We start from the raw sequence: 23265 nt of genomic DNA, 5'->3' as shown, positions 1-23265 counted from the left end.
AGTTTTCGTTTCTGTGTTGAGCAAGCTCCGACGTTTAGGAGAATACAGGAAAAAGTCAAATCTCATGCGGGCTCACACTAGACGAGAAAATATCAAATGCATCAATCTTGAGTGAGAGAACTTGTCTTGTTTCTGTTTATGTACGCCGTAATTAGACGTCCAATCTCTAGCAAACGAAAATCATGTCATGACGTGCCTGAAAATGCAAGGAAACGCTTTCGAAACAGGTCCGTGAAACGTTCGATGTTGGCAGACACTTTTTTTATCAGTATTGTTCAGTGATAATTTCAAGAATGCGCTTGAAAAAGCCAGAATCACAAACATTCAAAATTTACCCTTCGCCCTTTCCCGACCTTCTGTTCATCTTTCCTAATCCTTTCTACACTCGAAGCTAGGAGCAACTCTGCCGGTTTCAACAAGAGATATAAGCGCTGACATAATGGCCTCGGCATTTAGTTTTTACTCTTTTTTTCATCTTGTCGTGCAGTTTTTTTCCAGTCACCGCGTAATTTATTGCCCAGTTTGCGGAAGCGGCGCTGCCTCGTTTCCTCAGGTGGTTCGACAGCGTGGCTATTTGGGCTTGTCGGTGAATATTCATAGCGAGGCTGTAGTGCAGCAGTGTACACATGGAGAAGAAACGAACACGAGCGCAACACATGATTATTCTGCATGCTCTTTGGCATTAGTTGGTGCATGATGTTTTCGTGGCGCCTGAGATATATGACGAATAGTCCGCAGCGGTGGCCAAGTGGTTGAGCATCCACCTCGCATGCGGGAAGTGCGCGGTACGATCACCAGTGCCGCCAGGTACCCATCGGTTATACAAAGGGTACAAGCTTTCCCTTCGTCTGGTGCTTGGCTTAATCAGTGTGAAATTCTTGGGAAATTGGTCTTCGATCGAACCTTGAACAAACAAAAATACCTTGTGCCATGGTGCTCCTTGGCCGCAGATGCCCTTGGGCTATAAAAATTCACTATTAGCATCAAATATACGACGAATAGCCATATCTAAAACTATTTGAGCAGGTGCTTTTAAGGTGTCGAAGGTAAGGGCAAGTTTTCGTGTTACCGTCACTTCCCGTTTTCGGCTCCAGGTGGGAGGGGAGGGATATGTTTTTATGAGTGCTTTTGACAATGTGTAATAAAGATAAGCGGGTTTATTTTCTGCTTTCAAAAAGTGTTACAAGGATACTTGGCGTTGCTTTTGAGTTAGACTAAGGTTCACTGCTGATAGTCACGGCTTCAACAATCTAGACCACGCTACAGGTAACCCAACGCAGCGAAGGTAACGATGGGAATAGGAATTAAAGCTGCAATAAGAACAGGAATGGCAAGGCGCGCAACGGCGCTCCAGTAAATGCCGGTATCAATGTAGTCCTCTTCTGCGGGCAGCTTGATATTCAGTTCGCTGAGCAGCTCCAAGGCCCAGTGTCGGCAGTTGCGGTGAGGTTGCTCGCCTCTTTCCACGGTGCCCAACTTCTGAATGGCTTCGTCGACTTCCAAATCCCGGTAGGTGTACTGTCCAATAGGCTCCTGTTGTGGCAAAGAGAGGTAAAAGCGGGACACTTGCCATTACGCGAAATACTGTAAGAGCTTAAAAATGAACGATCTAATTAATTGTGGAAAGTAGCGGTCCTAAAATGAGATGAATCAAACAAAATGAATGTTGATAGATATCCCACTTTACAGATAACTTGCTGCCTTTGTCTCGCAATAAAAAATTATTAGAAGCTGCAGTAGGTATGTCGACCGACCTCCAAGGCCGTGTCATTCTCTTCCTATCCCTTCAATTTAGGCCTCACGAAGTCGGCTTTGGTCCTTGGTCTCGCCGAAGTGTATACTGTAAAGCCTACCGGGAAATGCTGCGCAGCAACCTAGTAAAGTCTCACCCACCTCAAAGGCTACAAGCCTCAAGTGCGCGTGCATGCGGACGCGGTTGCCGAGTTTTCGTCAGGTCTGATATATCAAATGAGACCATATTTTATTTCGGTCTAGGTACAGGCTGAAAACTCTAAATGGTCCCCTGAGACAACAGTTGCGATTTCACTCAGCTCCAAGGGTCATTCACATGACAGCGGTCACATGACATCAATAAACAATATTAATTAGAGGCTGATAAAATTATAAAAAGCGCAAGTGACTTTAAGAAACATACCGGCATCTAACAGTACGAACACACATCAAATAGAAAATACAAAAACCGTTGCAATGAAAAAGAATGAAAACAAAAACAACTAAAGAGATAGTTCCCTTTCTACAGGCCGGCGCGGTGGCTGAGTGGTTATGGCGCTCGGCTGCTGGCCCAAAGGACGCGGGTTCGATCCCGGCCGCGGCGGTCGATTTTCGATGGAGGCGAATTTCTAGAGGCCCGTGTACTGCGCGATGTCAGTGCACGTTAAAGAACCCCAGGTGGTCGAAATTTCCGGAGATCACTACGGCGTCCCTCATAGCCTGAGTCGCTTTGGGACGCTAAACCATTATAAACTTCTCGTAAAATAAGTTCCCTTTGTACATACACTCCTCATGGTCAGGATTTACAGAGTCACTGAATTTAAATACCACGGTCCTATTTTTTTATTTTTCATATGTCATGCTCAAGGCATTTCGATATCGAATGAAACAAGTTCTTAAACGTCTAAGATTTCCTTATCGCTGTCTGCGTAATGCCCCAAAAGACACCGAACAGCAGACATATGACACAATTATCCTCTCCATTCTTGATTATGGCAATGCCTCAAGGAACCTTCATAACAATTTCGATAGTTTGAAATAAGAACCAAATCAGAAGAAAACAGTATCCTTAATTTTTGGCAGCTATGGCCTAGATTTGTCTCTCATTCTCTTTATACAGCTTCAACTCTAGCAACGCCATTATCTGGCCGCCATACAGAATACTTATAGCTATTGCAGACACTGGTTTATTTTGAGCCCCAATCTTCACTGAACAATTATTTGAAACAGAAGCCGGTTGTCGCCATAAGTTCTGACAGCCCTTTCTTTTTTCCGCACTGATATGTTAAAACAGAGCTAATTACCTCTGCGCTTTAAAACCCGGCATGTTTGGAAACTCACGCTTGGTACTTATAGATGAGCGTTTGGGGACCACTCTTTATAACTGAAGTTCTCTTTTTTTCTTGTATTTTTCTTGGTTACTTTTTTCTACTTGCGTCACTCTTGCAACAGCATCTTCGAAACTGAAGTATGCATTAATAAATAAATAACAAATTAATCACCCCACAGGCTTAACATTGATAGGCCCTACAATAAGCAATAACAGATGATATGCAATATGAACCCCTATATGCACTGTTCGAAGGACTGCCCACCAGTTTATTTGAGACTATAAAAGTAATCGTTCAATTACTTCCTTGAGGGAAATAAATGTTCAGGAGTTTTGCTAAAAAGTCAGGGTAAGGTGAACTCTACTGATTGAAGCTTACACTGGATGCGATAATATGAAACTAACCAGTACAGGGGGCTTCTAATGTAAAGATCTGCAGTTCATCATTGTAGCGAGGCACACATTTAAGAAAATGGGTAGATTCGGGGGCTGGAAATTGAGCCGCTATAACAATCGGCATTCTCTGCAGTTAGTAATTATAAATATCCCGTATTTTGGAAACATATTCGTTGTTTTCACAGCAACGTTCACTAACCAGCGTAAAACATAAACAGAAGTGTAGTAATTTCAGTGCCCTAGCACTCGATTCGACTTTCGCGAAAATAGTTACAACTCTCCCTTCCGACTTTGCAAAGTGCCTCCTCCGTGGTCTATTTTGGTTACCACAAGAATACTGTATCTTTCAGGGTAGTGCCCCCATCAATACACACGTGATTTAGAAGAAAGTGGGTAATGCCGTCGCTGGGCGCCATCTTAACTTGACAGTTAAAATCGCGTGAAGGTCACGGCCACGAGATGATCACCTGGTTGATTACGGGATGACCACGGCCCCGAGATGATGAACGCATCCCTGATGGATAGGAAGTCAACATTATTTTTTCATCCCGTTCATTACAACAAAGTGTATCAGCGAAGAGAAGCCATAATGAATAAAACCAGAATCCAAACATGAAACGAAATGAAAAAAGCACCCCGATTTTGTAAGCTTTAGCGCGTTGCATGAACGATCACGGCTGCTGATAATTCACTCAATCGCAGGAAAGCATCGCCATGCCGCCGTATTTACTCGCACAATGCGCGCCCGCCGTAAAATATACGCACAGCTGGCAGAACGAACGCTGCATTAAGTTTCACGGTCGCTGTTATCAAATGACACCCTGCAGTGTCAAAAAATTCAGCGCCCATTCCGGAAGCCGGTGCAGCGCGGATACAATCTAGTCCGCGCATGCCGTACAGAAATCCAGAAGAGTGCAGAAGAAACCCCGGAGAGCGCCTAACCTTGTGTGCACTGCTGCCCGGCGCGATGCCAAAGAAAACATCTCCGAGCGCGCCGTCGGTAATTCGAGAAGGCTTGTGCAAATTCTGCTCATTTTTGACGGAGACGGGGTAGCCTTGAGCTTGCTAAGCGATGCCCTTTTCTCTACACTAGCGCGCCGGTTGCGGCGCGGCGGCGCATCGCAAGAAGGATCTAGAAGAAAAGGAAACCGGTCTCGGCGCCTTACCAACGGTGACGCGCGCTCGGCGCAAGCGTTAAAAGGAAATTATACACTTGGAGCTGTGTGTGTGTGCGCGCACCGGCCTTGGCATGCGAAGACGTTGTTCCACCTACTGTCACCTCAGCTCTGTTTGTTTACATAATTTTGCCTAATTTACCTAGTTTTATTTGCATATTTGAGGACGGCAGCATGTTCAAGGCGGTAGTGTCCCTATGGGAAGAGTACGGCTGCTCCGGCGCTGGCAAGCCTAAAGGGACCACGCCAATCTTAGGAGGCTGGATCGGAAGAAGCGGCCATGGCTTCCCAGGCCGTGGAGCGACCAGAACATGGACTCGACCACCCGTCCAGTGAGATCTCAACGTTTAGTGGGGCTGAGTCAACGATCGTGGACGGTGACGAGTCAGTGGCCGATACGGCTGACGTGGACAACGAGGACTTCAAGTTGATGAGTCATCGCAAGCAACGAACGGTCGGGATCTCGGCAGTGGTTGAGCTCACAGAAAAAGGGGTTGATTTAAGAGAGAAGAATCCCATCTTAATTTTCGCGGAAATTCAATCACTGCTGGGATCAGCTCAGATTTGTATTCGGTTCGCCATGCACGGGGCTCTTCAGGTGTATGTCTTGACGGAAGAGTAGGTTAACAAGCTCGAGCAGTGCTCGCAGATTGGTGACATTACAGTTAACGTGTGGTTGCCCCTTTCCTACATGAAGAACACCTGTGCAATTAAGGGCGTACCAAAGTGGTATTCAGAACGCGACCTACTAGATTATTTGAAGCCACAAGGTATTCTGCACGTGAAACAACTCTTGCAACGTGTGGAGTCTCCAGAAAAAGAATGGGATGAGAAACCTACCAACTCTAGCGTGCTGACATTCGCTCCCAACTCAGAGCGCCCGAAAAAATTGATTTGAGATTCATAAAACATGCTGTTGTCGATTTCACTGACGCTCCTCCACTGTGTTTTAGATGCCAACAGTTTGGGCACGCGGCCAAACTTTTCACAAAGAATCGACGCTGTAAGCGGTGCGGAGGTGACCGCGACTTAAAAACCTGCAAGGCCGATTTTGCTTGTGGCGATTGCGATGGTGATCATCCAGCGAATTTCAGATGCTGCCCCTACCGTGTGAGCGCTCTGCACCGTCCAATATCCTGTAATGCTGGTCCCAAAACCCAACCGACTGAGACGCCTGTCCCAGGATTACACGAGTTTCCAGTCTTGGAGTCTCATGTTGCGTTACCCAGCATTATCCCTAAGAGACCTGAGTCCAGCAAGAAGCCAAGGTCCATTGCATGCGAATCGGTTGTTCGACCTCCAGCAAAAAGTGTCCATCTTCCTGAACGGCCGGATCACAGCCAGACTCGACGGCAAGGGGGACTGTCATATGCACAAGTGACAAAAAAAAACAGCTACTGCGGCCAACAGTGTTTCTCCGACGGCACCTTTTGTCGATGTTGTAAGTGCGTTGCGCAAAAAAGAAGTTCAAAAATCAAGATGTTTCTGAATTTCTTTATGTTTTGTTTCGGGCCCTTCGCTCACATGTTTCAGTGATGGCGCCTGGCAACCTGAAGATTTTCCAGTTGGTGCTTTCTTTTGAGTCCCTAATTACCACATTCGCGGAGAACCTCCTTGCGATCTAATGAGCATGGAGTTAAACATCGTGGGTCTAATATTCACCAAAAAGTGTCGTTTATATTGAAATAGAACTGTGCTCAGATTTTAAGTCGGTTAGCTGAATTAAAACTATTCTTGGAAGAGACTTGTGTTCCAGTATTGGCGCTATCAGAAGCTGGCCAACCAAGCGGGAGATGTTTGAGTGGATATGTCGCCCAAAAAAACTGCAGCATAAAGTAATTTCCTGCAGGAAGTGCCGCGCTTAACATAATAAGAGAAATTCCACATGTTTCTCTAAGCGTTGCCGTTCTTTGCATGGATGACATTGAGGTAGCGGCTAAGAGAAAACAGCTCGGCTTTCGAAAATTTTCTATTACATCCGTGTACGTCTCCTCGCAGAAGAAGGTAGCATTATATTTGTGTATACAGGAGCTATGCGACCTCTTCCCAGCTCCTCTAATCATCTGCGGTGATTTCAACGCCCATCATGCCGTCTGGGGTGACAGGAACACGGATTCCCGTGGATGCAAACTCGTAGACGTTACTGGCAGTTTGGACCTGTGTGTTGCCAATGACGGAAGCTCCACTTTCTTCCGGCCTCCAGCCTCAGTGAGAGCTAAAGACCTGACACTGCATATACCTGACCTCCACGTGAGGTGGTCAACAGCGCCTGACCGCATGAGAAGTGATCACTATCCGATTTTTGTGTTTGTGGCCGAATCTGTTATGCGTGGTCTTAAATTTAGCAATTAGTCAACTGGGACAAGTACAGGGAGCACCTAGAACCTGTTTCTGGTAATGTTATTGCAAAATGATTTCTAGTAAGCTGGCAGCACTACGGCGGTGAAGTTACGTGATCATTTTCGGCCCCGGATTTTAAACTCAGGAATATTGGCGCAGCGAGAAGGGCGGAGCGCCAACGCATTAGAAATAAGGACGACAGGAAACTGAAGACGACCTTCAATAGGCTCAATTCTGCCATTAGACTGCACACGAACAAGCTCTACACGTCGCAACGGGCCTCATTCTGCGCTAGTTTGACTGTGTTGTCATCGATGACGACAATATGGCTATTTGTTGGCAGCCCTGCTGGAGAATCTCGCAATTCGAAGCTTTTTGAAGCTCTTGCAATACGCAAGGAAAAACCTATTGCGTGCTTGGCAGAGGAAGTTGCAGACGCACTCGTACGTGCTAATTCTGGAATGAATATATATACGCCACCTGCTTCATCCAGGTCTGATACGGACGTCCCGTTCACGCTTCGTGAGCTTCAGACTGCCCTCAGCGGCCTGCGGCGCCTGTGTGCACCAGGTCCCGACAGCATCATCAATCAAATGCTGAATAATCTGCCACTGAAACTCAAGAAGGAGCTCCTCAACTTCATCAGTCGAGTTTGGAAGGCTTTAGATGTTCTTTCGTCAGGGAAGATGGCACATGTAGTTCCAGTACTTTAGCCTGGCAAAGACATGACGGACCTTGCCTCGTATCGCCTTGTGTCATTGACCTCCTGTGTAGCTAAGGTGATGCAGAACCTGGTAAATGAACGATTACCCTGGTGGCTTGAGGACACCAAGGCACTGGCAACATGTATGACAGTATTCCGTCGAGGTCTTAGTGCCCAATGTAGCGTCTTAGACTTGGTGAGTCAGAGTGAACACCAGAGAGCTTTCGGCCTTTCCACCTTAGCCATTTTTCTTGACGTTGCGACAGCTTACGACAACGTTCTTCAGAGCCCAATTCTAAACAGTTTGCAAGGCATGGGCATGCAGGGTCATATGTTGAGATTCATTTACAAGTTTATAATTGATCGTGCTGTTCGTGTAGATAGATAGATAAAGAGAAGGAGGGAAAAGCAGGGATGTTAACCAGAAAGGGGTTCCGGTTAACTACCCTGCACTAGAGAAGGGGGATTAGGAGAATAAAAGTAGGAAGAGAGAAGGAGAAAAAGGCATAACACGCACGCACGCACAACGCTGTCACAATTTGTTACTCAATCCAGCCGCTCTCAAGCAGGCAAATAGTGCCTTGTATGCCTTGAGGGCAGTCGGCTGCTGTGGCCACGGACCGAGGAACTTTTGCTCTGTTAATGGGCGATGATCAAGGCGGTCCAGGGCACAACACAGTGTATGTCTTGCAATCGCAAATGCAGGGCACTCCCAGTGAAGATGAGCGATGGTCTCCTCACAACCACAGCTTTCACAGGCAGGACTGTCGGCCATCCCCATCCGGAAAGCATAGTGGTTGGTAAAAGCAACACCGGTCCATACACGGCATAACAATGTTGCTTCGCGACGTGCTAAGTTACGTGGACGACGAAGGCGCAGTCCAGGGTCCAGTGCCTTGAGGCGGAGGGTGCGGTTTGTGTACGGTTAGGGAGTACCTTAAGCATCGAAAGGGTTCTATCACGTGTTGTGCCTCAAGGAATTGTTCTTTCCCTATGCACTTTAACGTCGTAGTGACTGGCCTTCTCGATTCTTTGCAAAAAAATTGCAGGCAAGTGCGTATGTCAGTATATGCTGACGACATCTGTATTAGGATTACTGGCTAACAGCACAAGCGATTAGCCCTGATAGCTGGACAGGCTCCACTTTTGGTACAAGCTTACCTTCAAGGTGTGGGTTTGTCTCAATCAGGTGAAAATCCGGCTTTTTTTCTGTTTCCAGGTACAGGAAGACGTCGAGCGCGGTTGAAGTTAGACTTTGGTCACTCTTCCATCCGCCAATTCAATCACATGCTTTTCCTTGACGTCATTATGGACTCCCGTCTACAGTGGCGAAAAGCAGTCGACGCGATTGTTTCAGCTCTATAGCCGCGTCTCAATGTGATCTCTAGAACTGCATGTGAGCAATGGGGAAACTATCCTTCTTCAATGGTCAAACATCATGAAGCGCTGGTGGTCAGTCGCATAATGTATCAATTACCTCTAATTTCCCTCTCGGCATCACAGCTTCAACGTCTCGAAGCTGTCTAAAGAAAGGACCTACGATTAGCTATTGGAGTTCCTTAGGCGGCTGCGAATAAGGCAGTACTTCATGAGTATCTATCGAAACCTTTTAGCCTTGTCGCTTCTCAGAGACTACTAATGCATATTGTCCGCCTAGGAGAGACGGTAGCTGGGCAATTCCTTCTCCTGCGGCTCTGCAAGAGATATGAGTACAAGGCCAACTTGTCACTTAATACTCATAGTAGTTTTGGCCTTAATTTCCGAAGGCAAAGGAAACGGCTGAAACCCCCATGGTCTTTTCCGACCCTCGAATGTAAGATAACAATTTCCCATGTGAGCGCAAAGCGCAGCTCTCCTTTGGCAGCAACGCATTTGCTCGTACTTGAACATTTCGAAACATATGCACACATATGCACGCCATCTTCAAATTTTCACGGATGGTTCTGCTGACAAGGTGAAACAAGCTAGCGCAGCGACTTTTTACATTCCTTCGTTGGACTGTAAGTGGTCTGTACGCTTTACTGATGCCTTGTCTATAAGCCGTCTGCGCTTGGTGCAGAATCTGCAGAGCAGAGGCCTTACTCTATATTCCCAAAGGGTGCCCTGTCACATAGGTGTCAATGGCATTGAGGTGGCACACAATCTCGCCTATAAAGCTCTGTCAAGGAATCCATCAAAACAAGTATCTAAGATGAAAAAATCTCTACAGGAAAAGGGTGCTAGATCATTTCAGTACCCTGTAGAGTGCGGCCCACAAGTCATCTGTGACCAAGGGACTGCGAAGATCCCAGGCGACTCTACTACATCGAATTCACACGGCCTCTGCTCGCACTCCTGCCTGGATGCATAAGACTGGCATAGCATCATCTCCGCTATGTTCTTTATGTGGTGTGTGCGGGGATGTCGAACATTATATTATGTACTGCCCAGAGTACAACGCGGAAAGGTATGTGATGTTTGCTTCCTTCAAGAAGACAGGAAACCCTTCACAGGACAGTTCAGGACATTGTCTACCCGAGTGAAAACCAGACATGCAGAAGTGAGGCTGCACGCCTTCTTTTACCATTTCTGGAGGACACTGATCTTGTTATTAAATGGTGACAGCAGGAACGGACTATGACCTACTTTGATTGAATGCGTGTGTAGATGGTGTCTTCTGGAGCGGAATACGTTATACTGTGAATGAATGTGTGCATGAATTGTGGCACTACAATGGACTTTGTTCTACTGTGACTGAATATGTGCATAGATGGCGACTTATGGAGTGGACTGTGATGTGGACTGTGTGGAGTGATTGTGTGCATAGATGTTGACTGCGGGAGAGGATTGTGAGCTATTATAAGAGACTGTGCGCATAGCGGGGTAGATGCGGCAGGTTTTAGGACAATATTAATATAAAAGGGACGCTACGGTGGAGAAATTGCCGGCAGAATAAGCAAGGCTAATTCCACTTGTACCGTTCAACACCTCAACTCGACTCAACTGCTGCCTTGGCGTGAAGAACGAACAGACGCGCCTATAAATGAACGGCGTTGACCGCTGTCTGTCAGCCCGAGCCGCCGTTCAAGCTTGAGAGAAGCACGCCCGCTCGATTCCCGTGCCAACACCACTCGCCCAGCCACGGACTAGATAGACAGCGTACGCCAGCCCGCGGGACGGCTCCTTCGTGCTCCTCAGGTTGTAGGACGGTCGCAGTGCCCGAAGAACGAATTGTGTTTTGTTTATTTACCTGTCTTCCTCATATTAGTGCACTTGAGGTGCAAGGTCTCTCGAGTGTTACTTTGCATGAGTTGCATTGTATTGTCAATCACGTTGTATGTGCTTGTACGAGTGGTTTTGAAATTCTCTGTATCGTCTTTAAGCTGTATAAACTTTGTTTTGTTTGTGAACCTATGGCTCCAACCCATTCTCTGGCTTGCGACTGGCGGAAGCTGAACATCAAATGACCACCCCCTTGTACCTTGTCCCTGGCTCAGCTTGGCACGCTGAGTCGGGGCATCTTTGCGACCGAGATGGACCGCTACCCCACGAGTCTGGGAGCGGAAACCAGGACATAAGTACAGGACATATATACAGACATAAATACAGAGTGTTCAGCACATAAATACAGACACGTGGGTCGGTTTAGGTGCAATGGTGCAGCGTTGGCGTAGAGGTAGAGTGTCCGCCTCGCACGACGACCGGGGTTCAAATCCTGGTGCCGCGCAATTCTCCAGCGGGTTTGAAAAAAAAATCCGCGTGTTGAGCGAATTCTATATCAAGGCCTGGGGTGCGGCTTGATCTCGCTGAGCAGAACCGACAAAGCACTCCCTCACCAGAGCAGGATTTTGCCACCCTGGTGTAGTACTTGGCCAAAACCTTCTATGAAAAACCAATTAATCCTCGGCCCTCAGTCCCAAGCGGCTGCGGAGCAACTGACCACGGCGGCGGGCAGACCTGTGACGCAGCGGAGGGTGCTAAGAATTTCTGGCTCCGGACAGGTCGCCATTGGAATCTGAACCTGGCAACGTTTTACGCTAGAATTGTATCTGGTGAGGCTAGCCTGGCAGTGCTATTCGAGAAACAAGCTGTAATAAGATGAGATATCATAGGTCTTAGCGAAGTTAGGAGGACAGGTGAGGCGTATATAGTACTAAAGGACGGACACATACTGTGCTATCGCGGGTTAGAGGATAGACGAGAACAAGGTGTGGGATTCCTCATTAATAAGGATATAGCTGGCAACGTAGAGGAGTTCTACAGTATTAACGAGGGGGCAGCAGCTATAGTAATTAGGCTGAATAGGAGGTACAAGCTGAAAGTGGTGTAGGCCTACGCACCCACATCCAGCCATGATGACCAGACCGTTGAAAGTTTCTATGAGGACGTAGAATCGGCAATTAATACAGTAAAATCGCAGTACACGGTACTGATGGGCGACTTCAATGCGAAGGTGGGCAAGAAGCAGGCTGACGACCACGCGCTAGGTGACTGTGGGATAGGCTCTAGAAATAGCAGGGGAGAGCTATTAGTCGAATTCGTGGATGTAAATAATTTACGAGCCATGATTACCTTCCTCCGCAAACGAGAGAACAGGAGGTGGACCTGGAAGAGCCCCAATAGTGAGACTAAAAATTAAATCGACTTCATACTATGCGCTAAACCTGGCATCATTCAGGATGTGGCCGTTCTCAGAAAGGTGCGTTGTAGCGACCACAGAATGGTAAGGTATCGAATTAGCTTAGACTTGTAGCGGCAACGGACGAAGCTAGTGAAGAGGAAGTGTCCATTAACGAGTTAGCGGTAAGAGGCAAACTGCAGGAATTCAGGATATCGCTACAAAACAGATATTCGGCTTTGTCTGAGGAAGACGATCTTGATGTTCATACAATGAACGATAATCTGACAGCCATCATTACGGAATGCGCAGTAGAAGTAGGCAGTAGGACAGATCGACAGGATACGGGAAAGCTATCTCAGGTGATGAAAGATCTGATTAAGAAGCGCCAAAGCACGAGGGCGCCTAACCCTACCGACCGAATAGAACTGGCCGAGCTATCGAAGATAATAAATAAGCACAAGGTAGCCGACATAATGAAGTTTAATATGAAGAGAATCGAGCATGCTGTCAAGAACGGAGGTACCCTAAAAGCGGTGAAGAGGAAACTCGGCATAGGTAAAAACCACATGTATGCGTTAAGAGACAAGGAGGGCAATGTCATTAGCAATATGGAAAAGATAGGTGATGTAGCCGAAGAGTTGTACACAAATCTGTACAGTAGCCAATGTAATCATAGCGTTAAAGAGAGAGAGACAGTAGCGCACAGCAATGCGTCATCCCGCCAGTAAAAAAAGAGGAAGTAAAGACAGCCTTAGGAATAATGGAAAGCGCAAAAGCAGCTGTAGATGATCAGGTAATAGCAGATCTTTTGAAGAAGGGCGGGAGATCGCTCTAGAAAAACTAGCCACCCTGTATACGCAATGTCTAATGACCTCGACCGTAACAGAAGCTTGGAAGAATGCAAACTTTATCTTAATTCATAAAGGAGAAGCCAAGGATTTGAAAATTACAGACCGGTCAGCTTACTATCCGCTGCCTACAAGGTATTTATGAACGTAATCACTAATCGAGTCAGGGCAGCCTTAGCCTTTCATCAAGCAAATTATCAGGCTGTCTTTCGTAAAGTATATTCCACAGTAGACCATATTCACACTATCAATAAGGTGTTAGAGAAATGCGCTGAATATAACTAACCTCTTTATATAGCCTTCATTGATTACGAGAAAGCATTCTACTCAGTGGAAACCTCAGCAGTCATACAGGCATTGCGTAATCAGGATATAGAAGAGCCTTATGTCAAAATACTTTAAGATATATATAGCAACTGCGCAGCTACTATAGTCCTTGATAAAGTCAGCAATAAAATTCCACTTAAGAAGGGCGTCAGGCTAGGAGACACGATCTCGCCAATGCTATTCACCGCCTGTTTACAGGAGGTATTCCGAGGCCTAAATTGGGAACAGTTGGGAATGAGAGTAAATTAAGAATACCTAAATAATCTGCGATTCGCTGATCACATTGCCTTGCTTATTCACACAGGAGGAGAACTGCAAATCATGATCAATGAGTTATGACAGGCAGACCACAACGCTGGGTCCAAATATTGACATGAAGAAAACCAAGGTAACGTTCAACAGTCCGGCAAGGAAACACCAGTTCACAATTGGCAGCAAGGGCCTGGAAGTGGTGAAGAAATATATCTACTTAGGGCAGGTAGTGACCGCTGATCCGGATCATGAGTTATTTACTCATTATAATTCCACAGGTTTTAAACAAAAAAATTTAACAATAGAGAATTTGCGCGCGCTTTCTAAAGTTGAGTTGTATTCGCTTTTTGTTAATGCTTGTTAATATTTTGCTGTTCATTGCAACTTGCGATGTTAACATGGTTTTTAGCATTTTTATGTCTGTTGTTTACAAACTAGCATCGTAGCTGTGATGTCTGTTGCGTGAATCTGTGCTGCTCACTCTGTTAATGCATCCGCTGTCATCATAGTAATTTACTAGAAGGATAAGAATGGGGTGGAGCACACATGGTAGGTTCTCTGAGATCATGAGTTCCAGTTTACCAATTTCCCTCAAGAGAAAAGTGTACAACAGCTGTATCTCACCGGCACTCACCTACGGGGCAGAAACGTGGAGGCTAATGAAGAGTTCAGCTTAAGTTAAGGACAACGCACAGAGCCATGGAAAGAAAAACGATAGGTGTAACATTTAGAAACTGGAAGCGGGCAGAGTGGGTGAGAGAAAGAACGTGGATTAATGATATCCTAGTCGAAATCAAGAGGAAGAAATGGGCGTGGGCAGGGCATGTAATGCGAAGGCAAGGCAACCGCTGGTCCTTAAGGGTAACGGAGTAGATTCGAAGAGAAAGTAAGCGTAGCAAGAGGCGGCAGAAGGTTAGGTGGGCGGAGCAGATTAAGAAGTTTGCAGGCAAAGGGTGAATGCAGCTTGCAAAGTACAGGGTTAATTGGAGAGACATGGGAAAGACCTTTGCCCTGCACTGGGAGTAGTAAGGCTGATGATGATGACAAGGTGCGAAGATAGCCAAGCAAATTGGGACAAGGTATTCTCATCTTCTTCTGCGGAAACAGCGTATAATACATTTATAAATCTGTTTAGCTCCCTGTATAAAAAGCATTTTCCATACAAGAAGATTGTGAAGCCGAGACGAGCGCGTAAGCCATGGATGACGCGGCATTTGTTGAAATTGATAAGTGAAAAGTATAAACTGTAGAAGACGTTTCTCAAAAGCCGTGATGTGGATGCATTGCAGGCATTTATTAAATGGAGAATTCTTCTAAACGATGTACTTCGGAATGCAAAACGCAACTACTTTTCTAACATGTTTGATGGTATCAAGGATACTAAAGATCAATGGCAGCAGCTTTCTTCAGTTATCTTTTCTCGTAACCAGACTTCTTATTTTAAAGAGTTAACTATATAAAACAAACAGTTGCAGATATGTCCGCAAGTGTTTTCAACGAATATTTCAAATTTTTTCCTCAGAGGTCTCACAATCCTGTTATGCGTAATTATTTGAGGCTTCCTTCCGAATCATCAATATTTTAGCTCTATCAGACAGTAGCGAGGTCTTAAACGTATTCATTGTACTTAAGAAAACCAAATGTTAAAAATTTGATGGCATAAAAATGCAACCAGTCTTTTTCGTGGTAGACATTATCGCCCCATGCATAACGCTTATTTACGATCTAGATTTAAGTACAGAAATGTTTCGTTAGAAAATCGAGATAGCCAAAGTTAGCCTTGTTCAAAAGCGGTGACAGAAATAGTTTAGGTAGCTATTGGACCCTATCTCTTTTGAAGTTGTTTACGTAGCCGTTGGAAAAAATAATTCAGTCTAGACTCTTCATTTTCCTCGATAAGCATTCCCTTATTACTTCAGCTGAGTATGGCTTCAGACCAGGTTTATCCACGGAGGTCACTTTGTAACACCAAAAGGAATTATTAGTACGCAACACTGCGGATCAATTGCTGACACTAGGTATTTTTATTGATTTCTCGAAAGCCTTCTACCGAATAAATCTCACCACTATTTTAGAAAAACTATGATGTTATGGAATTCGTGGTATATCAACCGATCTGTCAAGGAACTATTTATCAGGAAGGCAACAATCCGTTTGCGTTGGCCGAGAATCATCAACTGTCCACGATATTAAATGTGGCATTCCCCAAGGAAGTATCCTGGGGCCGGTCTTTTTTCTTATATATATATATATATATATATATATATATATATATATATATATTAAGGAAGCCAACAGTCACGGAAACCAAGGGGCATAGGGGAATATTTTTAATCTTTCTTTTTTATTATTTGTAGTGCCAATCAATCGGTTTAAAGAAAATTACTAATAAAGCTGCAGAAAAAACAACCATGCCGCCGGTGGGATCCGAACCCACGACCTCCGAATATCGCGTCCGGTGCTCTTACCAACTGAGCTACGGCGACAGCTGTCCATTCTGCTGCTTTCGTGGGTATTTATGTTTACTGCGTCTAAGCGAACCTTGAGAGTGTTCACCAGCGCCACCCTCGACGTTAGCGGTGGACGTAGCACGTCCTGTTATACCGCGAGTGTGACCTAGAACGTCATCTAACGGCGAGGGCGGAAACTGTGCGAGAGCCCTCTTATGCTACCTATGGCAACAAGACTGCCAGAACCGATACCCCCGTTAAGCTATTAGCAGACAAGGTAAAGGAAATGAGGGGCTCGTTTGACAAACATATTAAGGAAGCCAACAGTCACGGAAACCAAGGGGCATAGGGGAATGTTTTTAATCTTTCTTTTTTTATTTGTAGTGCCAATCAATCGGTTTAAAGAAAATTACTAATAAAGCAGCAGAAAAAACAACCATGCCGCCGGTGGGATCCGAACCCACGACCTCCGAATATCGCGTCCGGTGCTCTTACCAACTGTGCTACGGCGACGGCTGTCCAATCTGCTGCTTTCGTGGGTATTTATGTTTACAGCGTCTAAGCGAACCTTGAGAGTGTTCACCAGCGCCACCCTCGACGTTAGCGGTGGACGTAGCACGTCCTGTTATACCGCGAGTGTGACGTAGAACGTCATCTAACGGCGAGGGCGGAAACTGTGCGAGAGCCCTCTTATACTACCTATGGCAACAAGACTGCCAGAACCGATACCCCCGTTAAGCGATTAGCAGACAAGGTAAAGGAAATGAGGTGCTCGTTTGACAAACATATTAAGGAAGCCAACAGTCACGGAAACCAAGGGGCATAGGGGAATGTTTTTAATCTTTCTTTTTTTATTTCTAGTGCCAATCAATCGGTTTAAGGAAAATTACTAATAAAGCAGCAGAAAAAACAACCATGCCGCCGGTGGGATCCGAACCCACGACCTCCGAATATCGCGTCCGGTTCTCTTACCAACTGAGCTACGGCGACGGCTGTCCAATCTGCTGCTTTCGTGGGTATTTATGTTTACTGCGTCTAAGCGAACCTTGAGAGTGTTCACCAGCGCCACCCTCGACGTTAGCGGTGGACGTAGCACGTCCTGTTATACTGCGAGTGTGACGTAGAACGTCATCTAACGGCGAGGGCGGAAACTGTGCGAGAGCCCTCTTATACTACCTATGGCAACAAGACTGCCAGAACCGATACCCCCGTTAAGCTATTAGCAGACAAGGTAAAGGAAATGAGGGGCTCGTTTGACAAACATATTAAGGAAGCCAACAGTCACGGAAACCAAGGGGCATAGGGGAATGTTTTTAATCTTTCTTTTTTCTATTTGTAGTGCCAATCAATCGGTTTAAAGAAAATTACTAATAAAGCAGCAGAAAAAGCAACCATGCCGCCGGTGGGATCCGAACCCACGACCTCCGAATATCGCGTCCGGTGCTCTTACCAACTGAGCTACGGCGACGGCTGTCCAATCTGCTGCTTTCGTGGGTATTTATGTTTACTACGTCTAAGCGAACCTTGAGAGTGTTCACCAGCGCCACCCTCGACGTTAGCGGTGGACGTAGCACATCCTGTTATACCGCGAGTGTGACGTAGAACGTCATCTAACGGCGAGGGCGGAAACTGTGCGAGAGCCCTCTTATGCTACCTATGGCAACAAGACTGCCAGAACCGGTACCCCCGTTAAGCTATTAGCAGCTTAACGGGGATATCGGTTTTGGCATATATTTGAGTTTTAACGAAGCCGAAAATGCAATATCAACGCCTACTCGCTTTCGAATCTTTTTTCATATTGCGTGAAGCCTGGTGGATATAAGCAATAATAGAGATTTGCTTGAGTTTATTCGCAACTATCACATGTTTGATCTCAGATTGCCGGGCTTTCTTTTTCATTTCGTTGGAACAAGCCTTCGGTCACAAAAACCACAAGGGGTTACGGGTATCCCGCGTCAGACTAACGTCGGTTCCACAGTGCTAGACCTTCTTGTAGGAAGTGTCGGCAATATCTTTATGGCGTTTGTTAAACAGTATTTTACAGCACTTGGCTTCACGAGCTTGCATTGGACAGATACAGCATGAAAGAAAATTTTTTTTCGCTCGACCTTTATAACGCGATTATACGTGATCACTAAAAAAACTGAAGTTTTAGCTCTGAGAGCCTAGTATAATATAATACCTGTCTGGAATATCATGGGTCGATAGTAAAGGAGTTCAGCTTCACTTGACGAGCACGTCTCCAGCTGTTTGATGAAAATCCGTTTTGGTCTTGTCAAGAAGTTTTTCTGCAAATCAAGTTTAAATACACGTTTTTCTTCGAGAGGTTTGTTGATCTTCTTGTCATGCATGGCTAAGAACCGGTCGCTAAGGGCAGGGGCAATACATGACACATTGAAAATATCGCGTTTTTGCAAGTAAATAGCTTCATGGTAAGCGGCAGTAGCACATCTCACGTACACAGCACTGTCTTATGAATTGGTTGATGTATTTATGCAGTGGGACATGTATTTCACCTAATATCTACTTTTGTCACCTAGGAAAAGGGTATTTGCATGCCAAAAAAAGCGAAATATTTATTGGGACATCAATTTCTTCTGTCCTTAGCGACCTATTTTAGCCATGCATGAAAGGAAGGTTAATAAATCTCTCGAAGGATCAAGTGCAATAAAATTTTTTAGATTAGTATAGCATTTTTTATTAATCATTGACAACGCCAAGGCGGATTTTCATGAAACAGCGGGTAACGTGCATGACGTATTCAAGCGAAACTTGAAACCATTAATATTGACCCGTGAACTGCCTGATAAGAATTCAGTTACGTTCGGGAGGTAATACGCGTTTTTTAACAATAGCGAAGAAGCTTCAGTACCTGGTGCATATGCCCGCTCCAATCTCGTGAAGCGAAGTGTTATTAAGTTGTTTAATGAGCGCTTCTAACAAAATCTTGCGAACACAAGATCCAAGAAAGTCTAGCACTGTAAAATAGATGGCTGTCTGGTATCTTGTGGTCAGCCATTCTCCCAAAGCCAATGGCTGTGCAGCCATTGGAATTCGGACTTTACCCTGTATTTATGAAATATGTGTATACACTAATTGATTGTGTAAAATAAACTTATTCTTATTGTTTCTGATTTTCTGGCGGAGGGCTTTTTCTAAAAATTGAAAAAAGGCCGGCAAGCTGTGATCGAAGACTTGAAAGGTCGAAATGCGCCCAGAAATAAGCTGTTCCGTATATCCGCCGCGCTTCTCACAATCATGAGAAGATTGGGAAATGCGTAGGCGTTGATGTATATTTTTTTCGACTAAAACTATTCATTCTTTGCAACAGAAGAAACCTTTGCAATAGCAAAGAGCAAAAAATTGAACACGATGCGCAACCAAGTCGTTACGTCACACCTGCGATGATTTTATATCGCCTGCCATTGTCTTTCGGGCGCGAATACATTGGGCAGACGGACAGATGCCTAAACCTCAGATTAAAAGACCACAAAAATACAAATGACGGTAACGAGAGCTAGCTCAGCTTGCATAGCCCTAAATATATAGACGAATCTAGTCGTTGTACTAAGCCAGGCGTGCCTGCGGTCAAAAAAATCGGAATTGTTGCTCGAATTGTTGCTCGATCAGTGTCTTAGGGAGATAGTCGAGGGGACTAGGATTGCTGCTGGAGGACAGGGGTGTGTAAGCATGCCATCTCTTACATTAAGGAAGAAAGAGCCAAGTTTTTATACGGATATTTATTAGGATGTTGGTACTATTCATGGTGTTAGCTTTCATTTTCAGTTTTTCTTCCTTCTTTCTTTCTCCTGCTGGCGCTTCCTAATTGTGCATATGCGTGGGGTTTTCAGGAAAAATGAGCAGTTGGAGTCTAAGCTCGTTTCACTCCATTCAATTCTTTTTTTTTTTCTGACGCCGATTCTGTGGCGGAGGGCTTGTTCAAAAAAATATTAAAAACAATGGCATTCTGAGATAGATTTGACAGGTCCAAATGCACGCAAGAAGTTACCTTTTCCGCATATGCGCCGCGCTCCCCACAATAATAGGAAGATTAGAAATTGCGTAGGCGTGGATGTATTTTTTTAGAGTAGCAGATACTGTACAACAATAATTTTGCGTAGTTTTGAAAACCGAAACAAGCTTAGCTTCTAAATATTGTCAGCAATAATAATGCACCACACACATATATTTCAATAAAACCGTAGATTTATACAACTATAACTGAAGCCAAGAAAGCGTAAAGTTATGAAAATAATATATCAGTGAAGGAAATATATATCAAAAACACTACTATTTATAGTATGGACAAAGATTCAAAATTTGCTTAAATGACATTATCTCGGTATATTGATGTTCTCTGTTCTCTCTGTCTTTGTTGCCGCCTTTGCTTAAGGTAATATGAGCTGTCACATAAGTTAAAGCGTTATCTGCTTTCCTGCGCAGCCTGCTCACGATAATAGCTTTTTTCTCCCGACATCGCAAATGTACATGCAATGTGCTGTGGGCCGGAAGTTTCGTTTAGTAAGCACCTTAGCTCTTTTTATCTAAGATGTACTAACCAGATCTGGGTAGGTCTCATTGAAGTCGTCCTTTTTCTTCCAGTACTTCCATCCTGTGAACTTTCCCGTGCAGTCCTTAGTAACATCGCAGATAACCAACAGCGAGTCACCGTAGTCGAACGCCAGGAACCAGTGCCTGTGCCAAAGGTTGATGCACTGCTGCTTCAGTGGAGGGGAGCACAGTCCCATAAAAATAGAGCGATAATCTTGTGGCGGAGCCTTGCAGAGGTACACGTCACAGGAACGGTAAAGCTCCGACATATTCAGTAGCGTCCGGCATGCCAGCAGGCTGCTGTTGTTCTGCAAATGTTCCACGAACTTTAGCTGACGCACTTGCAGCTCTGGCCTAAGCCCTTCACCGCCCTTACGAGTCAGCAAAAAGAAAACAGCGAGAACAATAGCCAAGCCTCTCGCCACCCTTTTCTTACTGTCCTTCGCACGGTCAGAGCCCGAGCGCTTTTTGTTCCTTATCTTTATCCGCTACAGAAAGGTACTAAAATCACAATAGGCCGTCTTTAGGGAGAGAGGCCTTGTGTTCATATCTGGAATTTCACATAGCACAGGATAAACTCCTTGGTTTTTCAAGCACAATGGAAGTGTAGCGCTAAAAAGTGGTTTTCACATGTGCTCAATTCCTCATAACCTGAGGCTCAATGCCTGATAACCGCAAGCATGGAAGAATGCTGGCATTACGTAATGATTGAAAAAAAGAAATTTCAAGTACTCTAAAAATCGTGTTACTGTGCCTGCGGGTTTTCTGAATGGTTTGCTTCCTTTAAAGAACTTTCTTTAAAAGTAAAAAATACACGCAGTAAACATCACGCCGAGATCACAAATGTGATTCCACAGCGAACGGGTTCAGAAACGCCGTGAAAGACACATCTAGGCGTCTTAATTATTGTTGGGAATGCCGTATCTCTACTGCAAAGTTAAACAGGCTGTGGTCAGCCTATCGTAGCGAATGTAAAGCTTCCCTTCCAAGTGTGCACGCAAAAAAAAAACTTGCGCCTTTAAAGCCAATAAAACCTATGAAACTGCAAAGCAATCTGTAAAAGGGTAGAACTGTAATTTCATTTCATTTCATTTATTTCATTTATTTAGTCTTCAAACACCCCTTGGACAGGGCTTTTACATGAGGGGTGGGCAGCTTCACAGACGATTTCATGGGTGGGTGGCTTCACAAAAGAACATTTGCAATGACTGTCCTGAAATTTGTCGCACTGGAGTGGTGAACCGCTTCTTCAGGCAGATCATTCCAGTCTTTCGCTGTTTGTGGAAAAAACGAGTGAAGGTGCGATGATGTGCGCGCGTGCGGCGGGTATACAGACTTGGAATGACTGGTCCGGGATGAATGGCGGTGGGCTGGAGATACAACGCTGTTATCAATTGTAAAACGATAGAACTTATGGTAGAGAACGAGCTTGGCTATTCTACGTCGTGTTTCTAGATTGCGAAGATTTGCATCAGATTTTAGAGCTGTGACACTAGTATAGGAACAATAGTCATTAAAAATAAACCGAGCTTCCCGGTTTTCGATAGATTCAATGGAGTTAGAAAGATCAGGCTGATGAGGGTCCCAAACTGAGCATGCATATTCTAGCTTTGGCCTTATAAGGGTTTTGTAAGCAAAGGTTTTTACGGAACGGGAGCAGAATTTAAGATTTCGCCTTAGAAAGCCGAGCGTGCGGTTAGCCTCGTTAGATATTTTCGCTATGTGAGAGGACCATGAAAGATTCTGTGTTAAAATAAGACCTAGATATTTATAAGATGTCACAGATGATATTGCTGGGCTACCAAAAAATACGTGGGCACTACGTGAGAACTGCGGCGGTGAAAAGTAATTAAGGACATTTTGCTGACATTTAAAGACATTAACCAAGTTTTACACCATTTGTCTACAGTTTGTAAGTCGCGTTGAAGAATGGTGGCATCTGAACAATTGTTAATCAGTCGGTATATAACACATTCATCCGCAAACAGACGAATGTTAGAAGATATGTCGTTAGGGAGGTCATTGATGTAGATTAAGAAGAGCGGTGGGCCGAGAATGGTGCCCTGAGGCACGCCAGAAATCACAGGAGACAGCGGAGAGGAATGGTTATTTGCGGAAACGAACTGATGACGGCCAATTAAAAAGCTGCTTAACCAGTTATAGACTAGAGGATGAAGATTTAGGCGTGAAAGTTTCAAGAAAAGTCGATTATGAGGAACCTTGCCAAAAGCTTTCTTGCAGTCTAAAACAGTGAATCTACAGGTATGTTGAAGTCTAGGTGGGAGCTGGTATTTTTTATGAATAATGCAACTTTTGTATCGCAATCTAAATTCTTAAGGAAGCCGTGCTGACTGGAATGAAAAAAGTCACAAATCAAAAAACCCATGATTTGGCTAAAAATGATATGCTCCGTCAACTTAGAACAAACCCTAGTAATGGAAATTGGCCGGTAGTCAAGACATGATGATGCTGATACTTTTTTAGGAACTCGAATGACCTTACCTGTTTTCCAATCCAGCGGCACCACTCCAGACGAAAGAGACTGTTGAAAAATGTACGACA

General features: G+C 44.9%; 1 protein-coding gene across 1 annotated transcript; it reads right to left on the bottom strand.

Moving 5' to 3' along the window:
* Positions 1 to 1145: 1145 nt before the first annotated feature.
* On the bottom strand, positions 1146 to 21065 carry LOC144103828 (uncharacterized). The gene is made up of 2 exons (XM_077636528.1): positions 20712 to 21065; positions 1146 to 1533 (listed from the first exon to the last, which is right to left on the bottom strand). Exons 1-2 carry the CDS (start codon positions 20970 to 20972, stop codon positions 1261 to 1263), a joined length of 534 nt encoding a protein of 177 aa, XP_077492654.1. The 5' UTR covers positions 20973 to 21065; the 3' UTR covers positions 1146 to 1260.
* Between the last annotated feature and the right edge of the window lie 2200 nt (positions 21066 to 23265).

Source organism: Amblyomma americanum, chromosome 9 (genome assembly GCF_052857255.1).
Source record: "Amblyomma americanum isolate KBUSLIRL-KWMA chromosome 9, ASM5285725v1, whole genome shotgun sequence".
Classification (NCBI taxonomy): domain Eukaryota; kingdom Metazoa; phylum Arthropoda; class Arachnida; order Ixodida; family Ixodidae; genus Amblyomma; species Amblyomma americanum.
The sequence above is the reverse complement of the archived record's forward strand: the minus strand, read 5'-3'. Positions and strand labels throughout refer to the sequence as shown.